This window comes from Cygnus atratus, chromosome 8 (genome assembly GCF_013377495.2).
Source record: "Cygnus atratus isolate AKBS03 ecotype Queensland, Australia chromosome 8, CAtr_DNAZoo_HiC_assembly, whole genome shotgun sequence".
Classification (NCBI taxonomy): Eukaryota; Metazoa; Chordata; class Aves; order Anseriformes; family Anatidae; genus Cygnus; species Cygnus atratus.
This window is the reverse complement of record NC_066369.1, coordinates 27,000,958-27,019,122: the sequence shown is the minus strand read 5'-3', so window position 1 is coordinate 27,019,122 and position 18,165 is coordinate 27,000,958. Positions and strand designations below refer to the sequence as shown.

General features: G+C 43.3%; 1 protein-coding gene across 3 annotated transcripts in view; it reads left to right on the top strand.

Annotated features, from left to right (window-relative positions):
* Positions 1-18,165, top strand: part of LRP8 (LDL receptor related protein 8) — a 172,415-nt gene that overhangs the window by 21,387 nt on the left and 132,863 nt on the right. The window contains exon 1 of one of the 3 annotated variants that reach the window (XM_050712368.1): positions 5,311-5,447. The exons of the other annotated variants lie outside the window; for them this stretch is intronic. Within the exon in view, the coding sequence (XP_050568325.1) occupies positions 5,429-5,447 (19 nt within the window). The 5' untranslated portion in view covers positions 5,311-5,428. Of the gene's footprint in view, positions 1-5,310; positions 5,448-18,165 lie in introns of those variants that run through there. 3 annotated transcript variants of the gene reach the window in all.

Below are 18,165 nucleotides of genomic sequence, written 5' to 3'. Positions count from 1 at the left end.
TGAGTAACATACTGCAAATAGAGGTGTTGGTAGCGTGTCGCTGGGGGATCCTGGCTCCATACATCCATTTTTTCACAGGAAAGATACTTCCAAAATGAGAGACCTATCAATGCTCACGGCTCTAGAATAATGAAAAATTGAACCTGTTTTGTAGGTGCAGTTGGTTGCGCTCTGCAGAGTGGGGAATCAATGCAGAAATCCCTGGGATAAGCAGGAAGCTGGTAGTTTACCAGTGGGAGCAGATTTATTGCTTACATTGCTGGTCTGTGTTATGGAGAAGTAGATGGATAAACTCAGGGCTTAAGGTTGCTGTAAAAATGCAGTTCAGAATCAGAGGAAGGCAATGAGATTTTGGTTTGGGATATTAATTGGTTTACATGCTGATGCAGATATTCCTTATTCATTTTTCTGTAATCCACAGGCATTTTCTTCTGTATTTTATCTTCACAGTAGGTTTTTTAGTGTACATTTAGATGAAATTTGGGTTATCCCTGAAATGTGGTTGTCCACCTTGGCTCAAGGGATGCTCGTCAGGCTGCTATGAGGAGATCCAGACTTGCTTTTGTTCATGCTGAGGTTGAGCAACTTTCTGGCCTTAGTCCCGGAGCGTTTGCCTTGAGGCTCAGACTCCGTGTCAGGGACACCCTGACAGCAGTGGCCTTGCCTAGACTGTGAAATCGGTGCCGTTTCTCCCAGGTCTCATGTTTGGCTTGTGGCTCGTTCAAGTTCTCTTGCACTTCTGTATTCCACTGTCAAGGTCCAGTTTCTTTTCTTTTCTTTGATGCTGTTGATCTGGATTTCCTCATGGCAATCCGAATTCCTCAAGCTGTTTCCCCTCTCCATTGTGCAGATGAGGCACGGTCTGCTCTCCGTGGTGCTGCAGTTGGGGAGTGAGTGCTGGAGGCCTGCCTGGTCCTCGCTTTCATAGGAGAGACATGCCCAGTAACCTTCCCACTAGTGGTGCTTCTTCCAAAGGAAGTACAACAAGACAAGGACTAAGAATTCAAATTTTTGGTAAAGGAGATTTAGTTTTGATGTCGAATGGTGACAACAGTTCACAGTATGAACTGTTTAGGGGGAATGTCTGTCACTGGAACTTTGTAGGAACAAACAAACTTGCATCAGGAGTGGCTCAGGTAGATTTGATCCTGCCTTCGGGCAGGAGTTTGAAAGAGGGACACTTCAAGATCCCTTGAGCCCTACTTCATGTATTTCCCTTTGCTGGGAAGGAAGGTGTGTGTGGCTGCTTCCTGCTGCTTCTGCTTCATGCCCAAATTCAGAGGGGATGAACTGTTTTGCTCTTGGTTGAGCAATACTTTTTTAAAAAGAGCAGTCACAAAACTGACCATGTCTGTGGGAAGGAGATGCACTAAAATAATGGGACTTATTCTTTGGAGACCACAGGTTATTCTGCAACAGCTGCCTGGGAAGCTTGCTTGCTTATGCTAAGTTCAACTCTTCTTCAGATGCTGCAAGTGCTGTTAGTGAGTGCAGTGTGCTCACTGAATAGAAAATCCAGCTGTATTTGAATCTTGACACAGAGGCCCTGGTAATTCAGCTTGTAGGCCTTAATTTGGCTTTGCAAAAATGACGGGGTTAGTAGTGGTGTTTGCAGCTCGGGCCCACTGCTAGGCTCCATCAAGGGGGGGCTGTTAACTCCGTGCTGGGGTTTCCTGGTGTCTGTCGTGCTGAAACGTGCTCGCTGACAGAGACGGTGCTGGTGTCAGACGTCCACATGCAGGGCTGTCACAGTCTGGTTATTCTGCAAAGATTAGCTCTTTTATTGACATTGCTGAAGATTGACATGTATTTCTTAAAGAAAATCTGGACACCCGGCCCTAAAAATAGCCAAAGACAACTGGCTGCTGAGTAGCTTGCAGCCAGTCTGTGGCCTTAGAGGAAACAAATCTGTTCATGAGCTGCTGGTGAGCCGATCCAATATGTGACTCTGTCCGGTCTTCCGCATGTTTTCCTAGCCCCGAGCTTTGATGCCTTCACTAAATCACCAGAAGTGCAACCTCTGAAATTCTCTCTACACATTCAGATAGGGCTTAAGAGGTCAGCTTGGCACTGAACCCTCCTGCTGGATATGGCTGCTGCAGGTAAACCCCACAGCAGGATTTAGGATCTGCATCCTGTAGCCCATGGTTTGGCCTGAGCTGTGAAGCAGTTGACTCTCTGCTGGTCTGGGCTCTGTTCACAAAATCACCATGTGTCCGTATAATCAATGAGAAAAATCAACAGGACTCCGAGTGTGCACACAAGTGGGCAGGATTGATGGAGGTATAACTCACTGTCCTGCAGCCCAGAGGAAGGTGCTAAGTAGCAGTGCGTACAGTGAGCCGTAGAGGTGTACATCGCTCGCAGCGTGTCTGATGGCTGCTGGAAGAAGTGGGACACAAACGGAATAGGAACGGTTGCGATGCGATGGCAGAGCCTTCAGGGAATCGAGGCGAGGTATCTGTGGGTTGCTGCTTTTCAGAAATTGGTCTGGCCTTGGCTGCAGCTGCGTTTTTATGTGACGTTGGACAAATTGCTTTATCTCTCTGAGCATCGTTGCTTAAAATGGAAGTGTCAATACTCTTGCCAGCCTTTGTGAGCCACCAGTGGATTAATGGATAAAAATTTTGGTATAAAGCATAAGCATTACTTATTATGCACTTCATCTTGTTTACTTGCAAAGCAGCCAGGCCACCTTGAAGTGTCACAGCTGCCAAAAGTGGCAGAGGGGACCTACCACATTTGCCTGAGTTGAGATTACCTATAAATTCGTATGTATTGGCTTAGAAAAATATTTTAAACAGGGTTCATTTAGTGCTCAAAGTTTAATGCGGTGCAGAAGACCACTTTCTCTGATGGTATTCACAGTTGTTCTCAGCCAAAAGAACCCATGGACATATGGGGCCGCTGGGGGAGAGCAATGAGTGTGAGCTGGGGCAGCACATCCACGTACGTCCCTTGTACACTGCTGCTTGTACTTGGCGGCTCTAAGCAGCACCACGGTGTCAGGCAGTCTATAAACAAATGGGAAAGGCCTGGCTCTGAGGTTTTAATTCTCTTAGATGCTGATAGGTGAGAAGCAGCACAAAGATAGTGTCTCATCTAGTAGGATGCAGTAGGGAAGAACAGATTTCTTTGAGGCTCGCTCCGTATCCTTGTCTGTGTGACCCTCTGCTGTCCTTCAAGCCTCGCAGGTGTACTGGTAGACCTACAGAATCGCTAGAAGAACTTTACAAGGCAAATCTGGAGTAGTTCAGAGGGAGAGGGGACCTGTTGAGATTGTCCCTCAAAAACTTGTTGAGGTTTGCTTGTGACCCAGGAGGAGAGAGCAGGGAGAGTCAGGGCAGGAAAAAATCAGTAGCTGGCGGTGTCGTCTTAGGCCAAGCACTGGGATTGCAAAACCCCTGCACTGAGCTAGGAGGAAGATGTTGGGGTGTTCATTCTGATTCCTTAAGCCACAACGGCTGTCTGCTTTTGTTAGCAGGCTTCCCTGTTATCCCATAATCCCTTCAGACACTTGAATTTGTCCTGCTTTTCTGCCGAGGTGGTTGGGGGTGCTGGGAGGCTTCGTGTTGCAGAGTCAGTTGTGGTCTTTGAATGCAACTTTTTACCCTAATGTGACAAAAAAGAGGCACAAAGCCAGAAATAGCGTGCTGTGCTGTTTATTGCTTGATTTATTTGTGGCCATGTCTGTCACACAGATGCCAGCATGTTTTATCTTCATTTACAGCGTGGCCCAAAATGTTTCACCTGGCCTGATATACAGTCGTGGCCCAGACAGGGGGTTTCCATGGGGAAATTTTTCTTAGCGTGTAGCCTGTTGCTGTGATTTTTTTCATTTTTTTATCTTTTAACCCCAGCTTCCCCTTCTGACCTCAAGTTTGCTTGTGAAGCTGTGCATGTTTCCAGTGCGCAGTTTGGATAATTAAAAATAGCTGCTTGTGGTGCTTGGCTTCTGTGCAGTCTTTTATCAATAGTGCCTCTGAGAATACCTCGTGTTTGGATGAATGGTTTTAAATAGAGTGGTGAGAATTACAGGGAAAATAAATGAAACAGACTGCTTAACAAGCAAACTTTTTTACTCTCAAAGGCTTAAAAATTATTTGTCAACTGAAACCAAAACATGCCAATAGCTAATACTGAATATGTCCTTGTCAGTCTTGTTTTCTAATTTTTTATTACTATTTATTTTTCCTTACTGGTGGAAAAGTTGTACTCACAGAAGTTACTCACCAGTGGGTCATTCTAGGGCAGGAGATGCAGGAGGTGCCACAGGGATTCTGTAGCAGTGGCCCATCTTGGTTAGTCGGTCTTGTGAAGGATCCAGCATTGGGTGGGCTTAGAAGGATGGTGCCAGAAGGTAGTTAGAGAGCCAGCAGTGAAAGTTGCTTCCTAATCTCCTTCAGTGATTATCTAAGGCCCTGAAACTGAAGACATGGTATCCCATTAAAACTAGAATTCCCATCAAAACAACTCTGTATGTAGTTACGGTCAATACAATTACCTATTTTCTTTTCTCTGTTCCCTTCAGAAGCCTCCTCCTTCCTCTTACCCTTATCCCTCTCAGGGATATGTGGCCATGATTTCTACTAGAAATCCACATGATATTTAAAACCTTTCACTGGTTTGTTTGTGACTCTTCAGCTTCCTAGTCTGCTGTGATAGATTCGTTGTGAGAGCTTGCAGAGTTCCTGATTTCCTCTTTTTCTGTGCCATTTGCTTTAGTTAAATACTTTCCCAAGCTGCTTCTTTTTCATCTGCTCTCCACATTAAGCAGTTCAGGCTTGCTGGAGGAAATGGGAAGACATGAATTGCTGTTGTCTCTGAAATACTTATCCTGAAAATGTAAATCATCAAAGACTGTATTCTGGTACATTTCATGAGCAATGCATTCCCTTAAATATAGGTATGTAGATGTAAAAGAAAAAAGATTTTGTCTCTTTACATGCAAGTTTTGGAACGTGTTATTACTTCTATGGTAATGCTCAGAAAAATCTCATGTGGGTCTCAGTATCTTACTTTTTAAAATAAATAAACGAATAAGTAAAAGCCAGGTGAGGCTCTTCTGAGTGTGCCATGCAGAATATTACGTGACTTTTTTTTAATGGGAATAGCCTCCTAGTAGAAGTGGAATAAACCTGTAAGTCAGTAGCGTTGCATTGTAATCATGACTTGCAAATCTGCGTGAGTAATCTTGTCCGGTGCAAAGCTTACTCACTTCCTAGGAAGCTTCTGTCCTGCAGAGCTGGAAATCAAAGGTGGTAGGTTTTGTTTAAGGATATACATGCATTCAAAAGTAAAGAACCTTGCTAGAAGTGTGTGGGGGCATGCTTTTGTGTGACAAGGGATTGAGTTATGTGTTATTGCAACATGGAAATGTCATCATTGACGGACTCAGGGATTAGTGAGCTGCAGGACTCATAACCCCATGAGTCCCGGGGTTACAGGTGGGTTGCATGACAGGTTTGATACTATCGCAAGTCATCTTGATCATCTTTTAATCTCACTTCTAAATAATTTCTGATGCAGACTTAATTGATGTGTATTTGGGGGAGACGAGTAATGGATGTGGACTGATGGGTATTTGTGGAGTAGCTGCGAAAAGCTAGGAAAGCATGAAAGGAAAATAAATAATGAAGCCATAGCGTCTTGATGGCATTTTTGCTCCATTTTTGTTCACTCTCCTCAGTTTTGCAGTCACACTGCAGAGAAGTGAAATGAGAATTTAGTGGGCTTACAGCTGTGTATACACACACACACCGAGGATGTGGACTGGGCAATCTCCAAAAGCTTGTTTCCTACAGAAAAGTTCGTTGAAGCGTGTGTGTACTCGCTGGTGGTACCGCTGCCTTTTGGAGTGATCAGCTTCCCGTTACTGCTTACGTTAAAGAGCAGGGAGTAGAGTTTCAGGTTACCTCTGTGTTGACTCATTTTTGTATTATTTAACAGAGCCATCAGTCTGGAGTGTACGTGGTTTTCAGTGTCAGCCTTTCTGGCTTCACTTGTTGGTCTTGAATTTAACTGGGAGCTTCGTGTGTAATCGAGTCCTAAAACCCACTAAGTGGTGACATAGCGGCAGTGCTCAGCTCTTCTCCTGATCTGACCAGCAGTGTATAAAAAGCTAAATGAATATTAATGCATTCCTGTCGACTAGCAGCTTGGTTTACTTGTCTCTTTCATCTTCTGCAATGAAGTATGAGCTTTCTGGCTGGATCATTAATAAAACAGCTAGTGGGTGATTTATTTCACCCAAAGTACTAGTTGGCCATTGTGTCTCCGATGTCAGCAGTGAATGGCTTTTCCGCTGTTGTCATGGTCTCCCCTTTAGTAATCACAAGGATCCAGGAGAATGCAAAGGACTAATATCGATGGGAACTTGCTTACCACACGTCTTGCTCCTATTTGTTCTCATTGTGTAGTTTTCAACTGAATGCAAATCGTCCTTTCCTGGGAGACACCAAGACCTCCGAGGCCTGTCGGTAAGAATGCGGAGACCTTGTCACATCCCTTGTGGTGCAAGTCAGATTAGACTGCTGTAGAAAAGAATATATATTTTTTTCAAGACTGGTGAAGATGGACCGTGTCTGTCCTTCCAGGTCTGTCTTACTGACCACTTGTGTGTGGCTGATGTCACCATGGCTCCAAGTCTCGGCTTTGCTGGGCTGCCATGGGAAGAATTGCTGATTACCTGGCAGTCTTAGGAAAATACATTATTTAGAGTAACAGAATTGCTCTATAATCTCATTTAAGTGTTTAAAAACAAAACAATTTTGATTCAGTGAGCAAAAGAGCATCATCAGCTACTGTGAATATGAGATCTATTAAAAGAGATCTTCCTGTAGAGAGTCAGAAATGACTGAAGTTAAATGCTTTGCATTTGGACCCCAGTTTAGTTCAGTTAGCAGATCTAGTGTTAAAAGTGCTTCGCATTTACTAGGAGATAAATTGAACTTAGTTCAGTGTCCTAGGATGTCTGGATGCACTAACTGTGCTGACAGCGTGTAAACCGTCCTGGCATATCTAGATGCAGCAACTTCTGAGGCTAGTCTGAAGCCTGTAATGTATGTACAGCTTAGATTTAATTAGAAAAATGAATGGGCATCTGTCCCCTGCTAATTTTGGTGTATAATAATTTTTACTACTTGTTTGTAGTTATTAAAATAATAATAACCTGCCCTGACTTTAGGGCATTCGTTCCTTCTCCCATGGTCTTAGTGAAAACTGCACATACGTGTGCTGCTTCCTGCTGAACTAGCCAAAACAGATAAGCAAATTGTTGCTCATGGACACATCCCTGCAAGCAGATGATTATGGGTCTAAAGGGGCAAGCATATGCTCTCAAAGGCTTCTGTGAAATGTGCATTTGTATGTTTGTAGATATTTTTTGTTTACTTGTTGGTTTTCCGCTCATTCTTTTTCCTCCTGATTTTTTTTTCAGGCATTTTTTTTTTTTGGCATCTGCTGTCAAAAAGTTTGTCCCTTCATTAAGACTCCAAATTTAAAAGACACCAAAAAGCTGAAATAACCATTTTAGCTGATAGAAGCAATTACAGATTCTTCCAGACAGCAAAATGAAAACGTCAGTGAAGCTTGGACAATTGCTGCATAGATGTTAATCAAGAGGGACACAGGCAGATCCTGAATTATTAAAAATGCAATAATGTTTCTGAAGCTGTGATATGCCCTGATGAACTGTGCTCAGGGAACAGATTTTGGCCATCCAAAGTTCTCTTATCAGGTACAGTGGAGTAAGAACTGAGCAGCCTCGTCTCGTTGCCTTTCATCAGCTGGAACATCTTTTCAGCTTTGAATTTCCGAGGCTGTTTTATTGCTTGTGCTGCCATTCCCCCTCCCACCCTCCCGCTTTGTTTGCTTGACAGGATGAAAAGGCAGAAAGTGAAGCAGGCAGCCACATTTCCATAAGCTTAGACAAACTATTTCTTTCTTTTTCTTTCTACCCCAGACAGAGTGCTTATAATTAGTCATTCCTGCTGTGGATGAAGCAGAGTTTTCAGAAGAAAGCTTTGGTGGCTTCTTACCAGCAAGAGTGAAAAATAAAATGAATGCAATTCATCGTTAATTTGGGGAATACTTGTTAGCCTCATAATCCAGGCAAATAATTTTCTTCAGCCGTGTTTGTCAGAAATGCTGTAGCAGAGCAGACCTTGTGGTACTTTTCCTTGTCATGCGGAGATCAGACAGTGCTGGCAGCGTTTGGTGTCTTGAAGCTGAATGCGGAATTAAAAGCTTCTTAAAGAAGCCAGGCTATCAAAATGGCACCGAGAAAACTCGTTACACTGCTTAACGGTTGGCTGCGATAATCTGAGCTTCTCTATTTCTACTTTTAATCAAAAATGGACCCACATTGCAGAGTGTGGGTCTGGGCTGGGAGGATGGTTGTGGGGGTATCTTCAGGACTCCTGAAGCTGGCAGTATTGAGCTCCTGGCTTTGGCTGATGGGTGTTTTTAGGGTTGAGATGGAAAAGAAAGAGAAGCGTTGAAATAAAACTCAAGCTATTTTACTCATTACTAGAGAAGCCTAGAGCATAAATGGTATTGCAGACCCCTCCTGGTAAGAATTGTAAAGCAACTGTTTGGTAGTAAGATGTGAAATGCATGATTTTTAGCTTGTAGTCTAGGTGATCAAGACAAGTTATTTTTGTCGCTGTTCTCAGTACGAGGTCATTTATCCTCTTTGTGTAGAGGTAAGATGTGATCTGGTCCTCTCTAACCCTGTAAGGCTTTTTCTCTTGTCCATTTTTAGTAGAAAAGGAAAGGAAAATTACGGTGAAAAATAAGTGTATATACCCTAGCCGTGAAAGTTGCATTGCATTGGTGCAGCTGAAGGGATGAGTCCTCGGCCAGCTGAGTGTACAAAGCTGCTTGGGTGGAGCTCTAAACACAACTCTGATGTGCTGTGAATTCAGGACTTGTGTGTACATTGCAGAAAGAACTAGCGTGTTATAACTTAATCTATTAGAATTTGGGCCCTCACTGCATATTTTTGCCACACAGTAGATTTTAAGAAGTGTTGATCCTAGTAAATATATATACTAGGAATAACAATTCATTGAATCTTTTTTTTTGGTAAGCAGGTTTGGTATTTCCTGTAGCAGTAAACATGAAATTGCATTTTAAGTTCTATTTAATTATTCTGGAAAATGAATTCCTTCTGGAAGCTTGTACCGCTGTAGAACTGAGAAATGTTTCAAGAATTTCTTGGTCAGAGATTCCAAAAATTGGCAGAATAACTACTGCTGTGCCCAATACTCCTTAGGTTTTACTGGGTTAACTGAAATTCTCTTGGTAAAGTCAGCTCACTCCACAACATATTTACCACTTAACTGAGTTTTAATTGACCCTTTTATTTTTATAATGATGGGGAATAATGCTCTGGTAAATGTATTTTCCAGTTGCTGATTTTCCTAATAGGAAAAACAGCCTTAGATTGTAAAAGACAGAGACTTGGTATCATGGAAATCAGCTGCCCTTCTTTTTTTAAAGATAACAGGGTCCCCTTTTAACCTTGGATGGCACTCTGACTTGCTTCCTGTCTTTTCTTCATTACATTGGCTCCTTACCTTGAAGAGGAGATGCCTTTTTAATACAGCCACTAAAATCCACCAACTCCAAATCTTTCAATCCAATTAGTATGGTAGATTAGTTCTTGACTCTCCCTCTCCAGCTCTAGCACTTGTGAATCAAGTGTTTGTTTTTCACTGCAAGGTTTTGCTAGATTGAAAAGATTTCTTTTTTTTTTTTTCCCCTTTATGATTTAGCTTGCATTGTTAGCACGGCTCTCAAATGTTAATGATAACAGTTTGACATAAAGCATCAGCTAGGCACCGACTGTTGTGCTTTGTAAGGTAAAGCTTGTTGTAAGGTTCTTGGAGACAAAGCAAGGTTCACATCCTGGAGCTGCGAACATGGCTGGGAAGGGAGTTATCTTGTCCGGTGCTGTGCACTGTCCGAAAGGGCAACCCCCTATGTCCTCCCCGGGAGTGGTAGCATGGGTACACCCCAAGCTTTGTATTGCACTCACCAGTTCGAAGACAAAGCGTGGAATGATAAATGTATAATTGTTGACCTTAATTACAATCTAAGAAGTACACTCTAAATTCTGAGGAAACTAATCTGGTCTGGAAAGGATAATGATTTTTTTAATTCTAGAAATGCCACTTCTAAAATAGTTGTGCTTGGGCTGATGTAGGTGGCTGCTGAGCACAGGATACTGATTAGAAATTAGCATGGGATTTTTTTTATTTTTATTTCTTATTCTAAATTCCCAGCAAGTTGCTTTCAGTGTCCCCAGCACAGGGTGGGGAGGTTGGATTTGGCTGGATGGCATTTTTGTTTGTTATACTGATCCTCAGGTGGCACCAGAGCCAAGCAGATCCCTGGCGTATCTTTAGATGAGGGCTGCTCTCCTCCGTGCCATCTAGAAAAGTCTGTCTGCTGGCAGAAATGGCTACCTAACATCGTCCTTGCCCATCTCTGGTGTACTCAGCCTTCTCCTTTCCTTTTCTGGCTGATCGCCTGTCCCCACAGCCATTGCCCTACACGTCAGCCCCAAAATTATTGAGCTGTACTTGAACATGACCAGTTTTGAGATGGAATACTCATTTTCTGTGGCTTCTATTTTAATCTCTAAGCTTCGGCAGAGAACTGTTGCTATGAGAAATGCTTTACCTACCTAGAGATTTCTTCTAGTGCAGAAGATAGGTTGTGGTTAAGTGGACCAATTTTTTGCCTCCAAAAAAAGCCTTGCTTTTTGCTAGCCTCCAAATGGGAACTTGATTTCTCAGCCAGTTTCTGTTGCAATTTTTACTGAAAATTCTCAGACGTGGTTGGGGCTGAGTGTACTGTGAGTACATTAAACCAAATCCTGCATTTGTGCTCCATTCCCTGCTACAGGAATTAAGCATCTGTTTTGATTGGAAAGTATCCCTCAGCTGTATACACACTTAGAACATAACATGGGGGTTTGGACAAAAGAAATGCATGCAGACAAGCCCTGTTGTACATTCAGAAGCGTGCAAATATCTTTACTGCTTGTAATAAAAAGATAAACAAAATATGTGGAGGTTATGCTATGTATCTTGGCGTGGGATGGCATTTGTACCAAGAGCAATATACTGAATTTGTAGCCTGCTGAGGATAAAGTTTTATAAACCTCTTTTGTTGTACAAGTTTAATAAGGATTAAATACTTAATGAAACAAGTAATTTGAATGCAGGCAAAACAGAGCTAGGATGGTTAGCTGGTAGTGCTACATGTAGGTGGTAGATTTTAGCCAAGGATTTTGAGACATTTTGTAGATACCTGTTTTAAACTTCACCTCTACGCCCCTGTGACGTAGAGAAGCTCTGCGATGTGTCACGTATGGGCAGATAATTCCCATCTGTGTCAGCTGTGCCTCTGGAGGTGACATGTTACAATTAAAGCTGTCGGAGGGGACTTTGTTTTAGAGGAACGGGCTGTTGGGTGCACTGAGGGCAGCCTGCAGCCTCGCCATGTCTCTGAGGCCTCGCACAAACAACAGCGCTCATCAGTTCTGCAGAACCACCAGAGACCCTGCCTTCTTCAAAGTGGAGTTTTTAAATCCTTTGTGGATTCTGCAGTGGATTATACCATTAAAAATGTAATGGGAATAGACGCTTCTAATCCTTCAAAACAGTAGTGTGTACTTGAATCACTAAGCATAAATAATGTTTAAAACGTCTACAGCTATCTTTGGAAAAATTGTATAATGTTGATGCTTGGGTTGCAAATGTATCGCAGTAGTTGGAGAAAATATTTTAAAATTAAGAATAAATTTCAAACAAAAAAAAATGTAATTAACAACAAAATAAATCTTAATCTGAATATAACAATGCAATTTTTGAGGTAACTCAGTGATGTTATTGCAAGACCATTTGTACAATTTAATTTCCAGTCTTTATACGTATTTTTTGCATGTAGTATAAGCATAGTGTATGCTTAAGGTGTATAAAACTGTTTTTGAGCTCTATGCTGCTGTTTTGTTGGATGAACTGAAGTGTGTTTTCTTATTGCACACTTAAAGCAACTTGCCAAGGCAGGAGGCCTCCCTGAGTTTCCTTTGAGGCAGATTACAGTTCTGTACCATTTTTTACTCCATAGCTGAATCACAGCTGCATAAAAGCATGATTTTTTTTAGTGTTTTTTAATGCAACAAGGCACAATTCATTTTTGTATACACTCGATTAATCTAACTCACGTGGAAAACCAAGCCCTTTCTGATTTTACAATGAAACGTCATCTATGAACCGTTTCGCCTTGTAAGAGAAATATTCCAGCCATACCACCTTGACTTAAAATGTTTTATTGTATTTATACTGTAGATTAAATTCCCGTTTAAGCCTAATATACTGATCCTTTCTGTGTTCTGCTGCTTCACTAAAATTAAAAGGTTGCTTCATATCCTTGAAAAATATTCATCTAAAACTCTGTCCGTTCTCCCTTTATAAGGGAGAGCACTGTATGTGGGCACACACACACACACATATATATATATATGTATATGCACATACACATACTCTAATCAGTCTGTTTTCAGAGTGCTATTATATTTTGAACACGTGCAGTTCCTTATTTTGTTTCCCTTTAGCTTGTCTTCTTCAGGGAAATCATCTTTACTGTGATTTTTCTCTATTTTGATGTTCCTAATGGCGTTTATAAAGAGAAAGGCAACAGCAAGTTGATCACTGAATTATTTTCAAAGAGAAGAACTGTGAAAAGAAAGATAAGCAAATAAGCATTTGCACAATTAAGTGTGTTTTTCAGATACTTCCAGCTTTTTAAGACCAGTTCAGCTCCATCAGGTTCTCCAGCAGAGCAGGGACTTTTGATGCACACCATTGGTTATGTTATGCTACTTACTTAGTCTTGCTCAGCTGCTTAAAATATGATGAAGGAGTTGGTACATTAAGGCTCTCAACATTACCGATGTGGAATTTTGAACAGATGTCAACAGCAAAGAAAACATTGCACAACTTTCCCTGCTTCAGATAAGACCATGAAGGGGAGTGTGTTTTAAAATAATGGGAAGCACAGGCAAATATACGTTGGAGAGAAATCTGCTCTTTAGTTAGGATGTTACTACACACCATAGTAGAGAGACGATGGGTAGGTCTGCAAAATCCCTGAATAGGTATCTCGCTGTGTTCTTCTGTGTCACACTCAGATTTCTTTACCTCAGGACATAAACTGTCAATGTATGATGCAGGCAGAACATACTCTCCTTTGAAAACATCTAGGAAAGAATAACTTATGTGGATGCATCACTGTGCAGTTACCATTATAATTTATGCCTCATTCTTGCTTCGTTTCAAGCTGCCTTCAGCTCCTCCTTTTGCTCCTCCTGTCTCCTTTGAGGCTCTGCTTTCAGCACGCAGCGATGGGGTGACCCAGATTCCCAGAGGTGTCTTGTGAATGCAGGGCTGATGCGTTGCTTTCAAAGTCTTTTGCTGGCAACTCCTGTCCCCACTAGATGATCTTATTTTCTTTCCTGCTCATCGGTTTCTGACAGGTGCATCTACCACTAGTGGTTTAATACAGTTCGCATTAACCAGCAGCATGTGTGCCTGGATATTTGTGTGAATACAAATGGCTGTAACGGTTGGATGAGGGGATGGACAGGTGTGTTTAATAAAATAGATCAGTGGGGAGTGTGGGAGGTGGAGAGAGGGCAAAAAGCCTGCAGGCAGGGGAGATTTATGGTGAGGCCTGAGGAGCTGTGAAGTCAGGTAAGATAGAGCTGGAAAAAAACAGTGGAAATGAGAGGAGGGGGTGGCTACTCCCTGGTTATGAGTAAGAGGAGCAGGGAGTGGGAACAGATGGCTCTAAACTGTAATCTCTGGTGCTCTGTGCCTTTCTGTGATCAAACTGTGATTGACTTCTTATGTGAAGGTGGAACTGAGGATTTTGCAGTCAATACATTGAAAATGGGGTCTTGAGGAGGCAAACATACAGTTCTGGTGGCTCCTGAAGAGGAGAAGGAGTTGGAGGGGGTGCACTTCTGTTGCAGGAGTACAAGATGTAGCTGGCAGGAATGGGGCAAGAGCGGTCATGAGCCTTTTCTGAGGGGCTGCTGTGTTGAAAAGACAAAAGTTCAGAAAACATGGCCTTGTCCCAGTGCTTCTTGAGCACTGACACGCTTGGGGTCAGGACTTCCCTGGGAAGCCTGTCCCAGTGCCTGACCACCCTCTGGGTGCAGAACCTTTCCCTAACACCCAGCCTGACCCTCCCCTGTCCCAGCTCCATGCCGTTCCCTTGGGTCCTGTCACTGTCCCCAGGGAGCAGAGCTCAGTGCCTGCCCCTCCGTTCCCCTCGTGAGGGAGCTGCAGGCCGCCATGAGGCCTCCCCTCAGCCTGCTCTGCTCTGGGCTGAACAAACCAAGGGACCTCAGCCGCTCCTCACACATCTTGCCCTCCAGGCCTGTCACCATTGTTGTTGCCATCCTTTGGACATGATCTAATATCTTATACCCTCCTTCTATCATGGAGCCCAAAAACTGCACACAGTACTCAAGCTGAGGCCGTGCCAGTGTGTAGTCGCTAGGTGTAGTCGCTAGGTGTAGTCGCCCCATCACCTGGGGCTGCAACCAACTTGGACAGGGAACAAGCCGGTCATTTATAAACGAGTGCTTCAAAACACGCCAGTAATTACTGAATTTTGGCTTCAGAGGAATATTTGCTTCCCTGCTGCTTGGCTCTACTCCTGTTTCTTTCTTCGTGCTTGACTTGTTGCCTTGTACGTTGTTAGTGAATCTGGCAGTGGCAATGAAGTGCATGTATCAGCGATAACTTCTTCATTAGGGTACTGGGTTTGGCTGGAACAGGGTTAATTTTTTTTCATAGTTGTCAGTATGGTGCAATGTTGTGGATCAGTGGTGGAAAATAGTGCTGATAACACGCTGCTGCTTTAGCTGTCGCACAGCTGTGCCTGCAAAGTCGGGGTCTCCTCACACTGCCCTGCCAGCACAAGAAGCTGGGAGGGGACACAGCCAGCAGGTGGCCTGGGGTAGGGGAAGAGAAAAGGGTGGAGGAAGACTACAGCCAGTTGGGGTTAACTAAGTAGTAGGGTCTAGTTTGTGAATACACCACAGGTTAGACTGCTTGCAGAGCTTGCTTGGAGGGATTAAGAACTTGTTCAAGTGGTAGCTGCAAGACACCAGGATGGAGAGAACTGCGGCCTTCCCATCCTGTCCTTTCAGCATGTGTGAAAATTGAAGGTGGTTATTGCCTTGAACGAGGCAGATTTGAAGAGGACTGGCTTCAGGAGCCTGGGACCCAGTGCTCTCTCTGGCTGTGGTGTGCAAAAGGTCTCGGTCAGCCCCTTCGCAGGGTCGTGGTTGGTGTCTGGTTGGCTCCTTCTGTCCACTGCTAGTGGGAGCGTCAGAGCCTGTCTAATGGAGCAAAGGGTCTGTGTCCATGGGGCGTTTGCCATTGGCTTTGGATGTTACTTGAGAAGAAGCAGTATGTATTTATCTTCTTGGGGTTAAATTTTATTAAAAGGTGCCTGACTTTTTTTTTCCCCTTCCATTTTTATCATATGTTCTCTGGCAGGATTTTGGTACCTACATTGTATATCCTGTATGCCTCTGACATGCATTGAATTCACTTGAATTATTTGTGGCTTGTGTTCCTGAGACTGTAGCCAAGCACAGTGTTTTTGTTATCTGAGGAAAACAAGCCATGGGGTTTCATATAGTGCTGGTTTAAATGCACTTGGCTGAAGAGGATGAAAGCCTTGCTGCTTGGCAAGCAGCTGTGTGTTTGCAGCTGCCCAGAAACAGGGGTGCACAACTTGGGAACTCCTAGGTTGTGGAAGACAAGTTCATGTCTTCAGCCTGTGCTGGGATAAGTTGGCGTAACTCGACTGAAGTGTCTGTTGAGGATGGGCAGAGGTTTACAGTCTCTGCTGCTGTTTTCAGGATTGCTGATCTCTGCTAGGTATTTTTTATTCCCACCTGTCTTACGCTCTTGACCCTTCAGAAGGGGTAGGCATGTATCTGTCATAATCTGAGCCGTGATAAATACTGAAGGAATTTCACATCGTTGCTCACCAGCTCCTACCTCTGAGTTAGCAGCAGCAGCTTTCTGGGCATCCCTAGGATGCAACCTGAGGTTTGACTGTTTTGGCTGAGCTTCGTTGCCTGGAATGTGATACTGGTGGGTTTGGAAAGTGTTGTAAAAGGACGTGAAGTGCAGTTGGGTGGAAAGTGCAGAGGACACCTTGGCTTCATTTCATGGAGTCCATCACCTTTGTTTGCTGACAGATGGAGTGAATGGAAGCTGGCTGTGTCAGGAGACTGCTTGTTTTTGCAGCCAGAAGGAAATGTGGTGAGACAGACACAGCAGGACAGGAGCTGGGGAAATGTCAAAAGGTCTTTCATGTTGGAGAGGGGGGGACAGGTAGAGCCATGTGGTGTTTGCAGCTCTAATTACGCATCTGAGGTTTGAGTACAAAATGATAGATCTTCTCTCGTGAAGCTCTTTGAGAATTAAAAAATTGCTTTTATGATGCTGTGTTCTTGGTACAACTTCTGGCACTTGGAAACCAAACTGTCGTATGTCGGATGAAGAGCACACGGCACCTGTTAGCAGCGGTGTGGGCTGTAACAGGTATTTATTTGAAAATCAGCTGTCTTTGAGGTCTGTAGGAGTAAATTCTTGAGTTTGAAAAAAATCCTTCAAGGTGTCAAACTAGCTGTTAAAAGACAAAGGGAACCTACTTGCTTTTATGTTATTGGGACTGAGTCATTGTTCACTGTCAAATTGCAGCCCAATCTTAGGATTTACTGGAAGGAGTTTGTTCCAGGAAAATCCAGAGAAAATAGTAGTAGTGACGGTGTGGAATGCATGCTGACTCTGGATCGCCTGATGTAGCATGTCTCAGGCTGTGGCCTACGGAGAGCTCTCTGGTACTCAACTGTAACAGCAGAGAAGGAAAAACAATTGTGGCGGCTGGAGGGAAAAGCTGCAGAGCATTGCAAGTGTGCTGTGGGGAAAGCCAGCAGTATTTCCTCTGTTCCAGAAGCCTTCTGCTTTTCAACTCAACTTAAAGGCTTCCTGTGGTTTATGGGAAGGGTGCTGAAGAACTTTCCCTCTTCCTCTGTTTGTGGCAGGCATTTGAAATCAGGAAGAAAGTCTGCAAACCAAGAAAGTCCAACTATAAAAACTTTTCAGGTTTTGTTGAGATAAAAGTTGTATTTTCCTTTCTTGTCAGGTTGTCCTATAAGACTAGGAGGATGTTTCTAAAACGCTGACCTGCATTACTGCCAAAGGAACAAAAACATACGAAAGCATGCCTGCCTGCTTGTGATTACTGCTTCCAATTATGTGTTTTCATATTCTGAGATTATGTTCTTCAGTTGTGTGATGCATCTTGTTCTGCCTTATAAAAATCCTGTGTTCATTGCTGAAATCTTTTGGAAATGCAGGAGGGTAGAGCTAAGACTGCACAACTCTTGTGTACTTGACAATGCAATGTGACTATAAATTAAAAAACAAACAAACACGCACAAAACCCCCAAATCTGTAGATAATGTAGAGCATAGTATTTATGGCAACACAAATATTTCAAGAGTATGCATGGAGCAGTGAGTAAAAAAGAGTTGCAAGAATTTGCAGATTGTGTCTTTCACCTTTGCATCAACAGTGCAGTCGTTTGGTGCACTTACAGGAAGTCTCATGGCTGGCAGAGAGCTGAAAAGAAGGACAGTATAGGGGTGTACCTTGATATCCCTTGAAACTGGCATTTGAAAGCAGTTGCACAAAAGGGAACTGCATCTTTGGCAGGAACAACAAAATGGGCAAATTTCTCCACTGCCACTCAGAGCTGGAAGATGGTGATGGATTATGAGGACGTGTGTGGTTAGAGGTGAGTAACACGAACAGCTGCTTTATTTTCTAGTTCAATTCAGTGTTACATGAATTAACGATAAACATCAAGCAACAGCTTCTTTGAGTGATGAGATCCACTGCGTTGAGAGGAAGCTGTAGTTGGCTTCTGGAGAACAGCTTGTCTTTCACTGGTGTTCTCTGCTGTTCTTTCTGCTGGCATGCGAACTGCCTGAAGAAAGCAGAAGGATAAGAAGATGTGAACGACATTTTTTTCCTCCACCCTCCTGTGCAGGCTTGA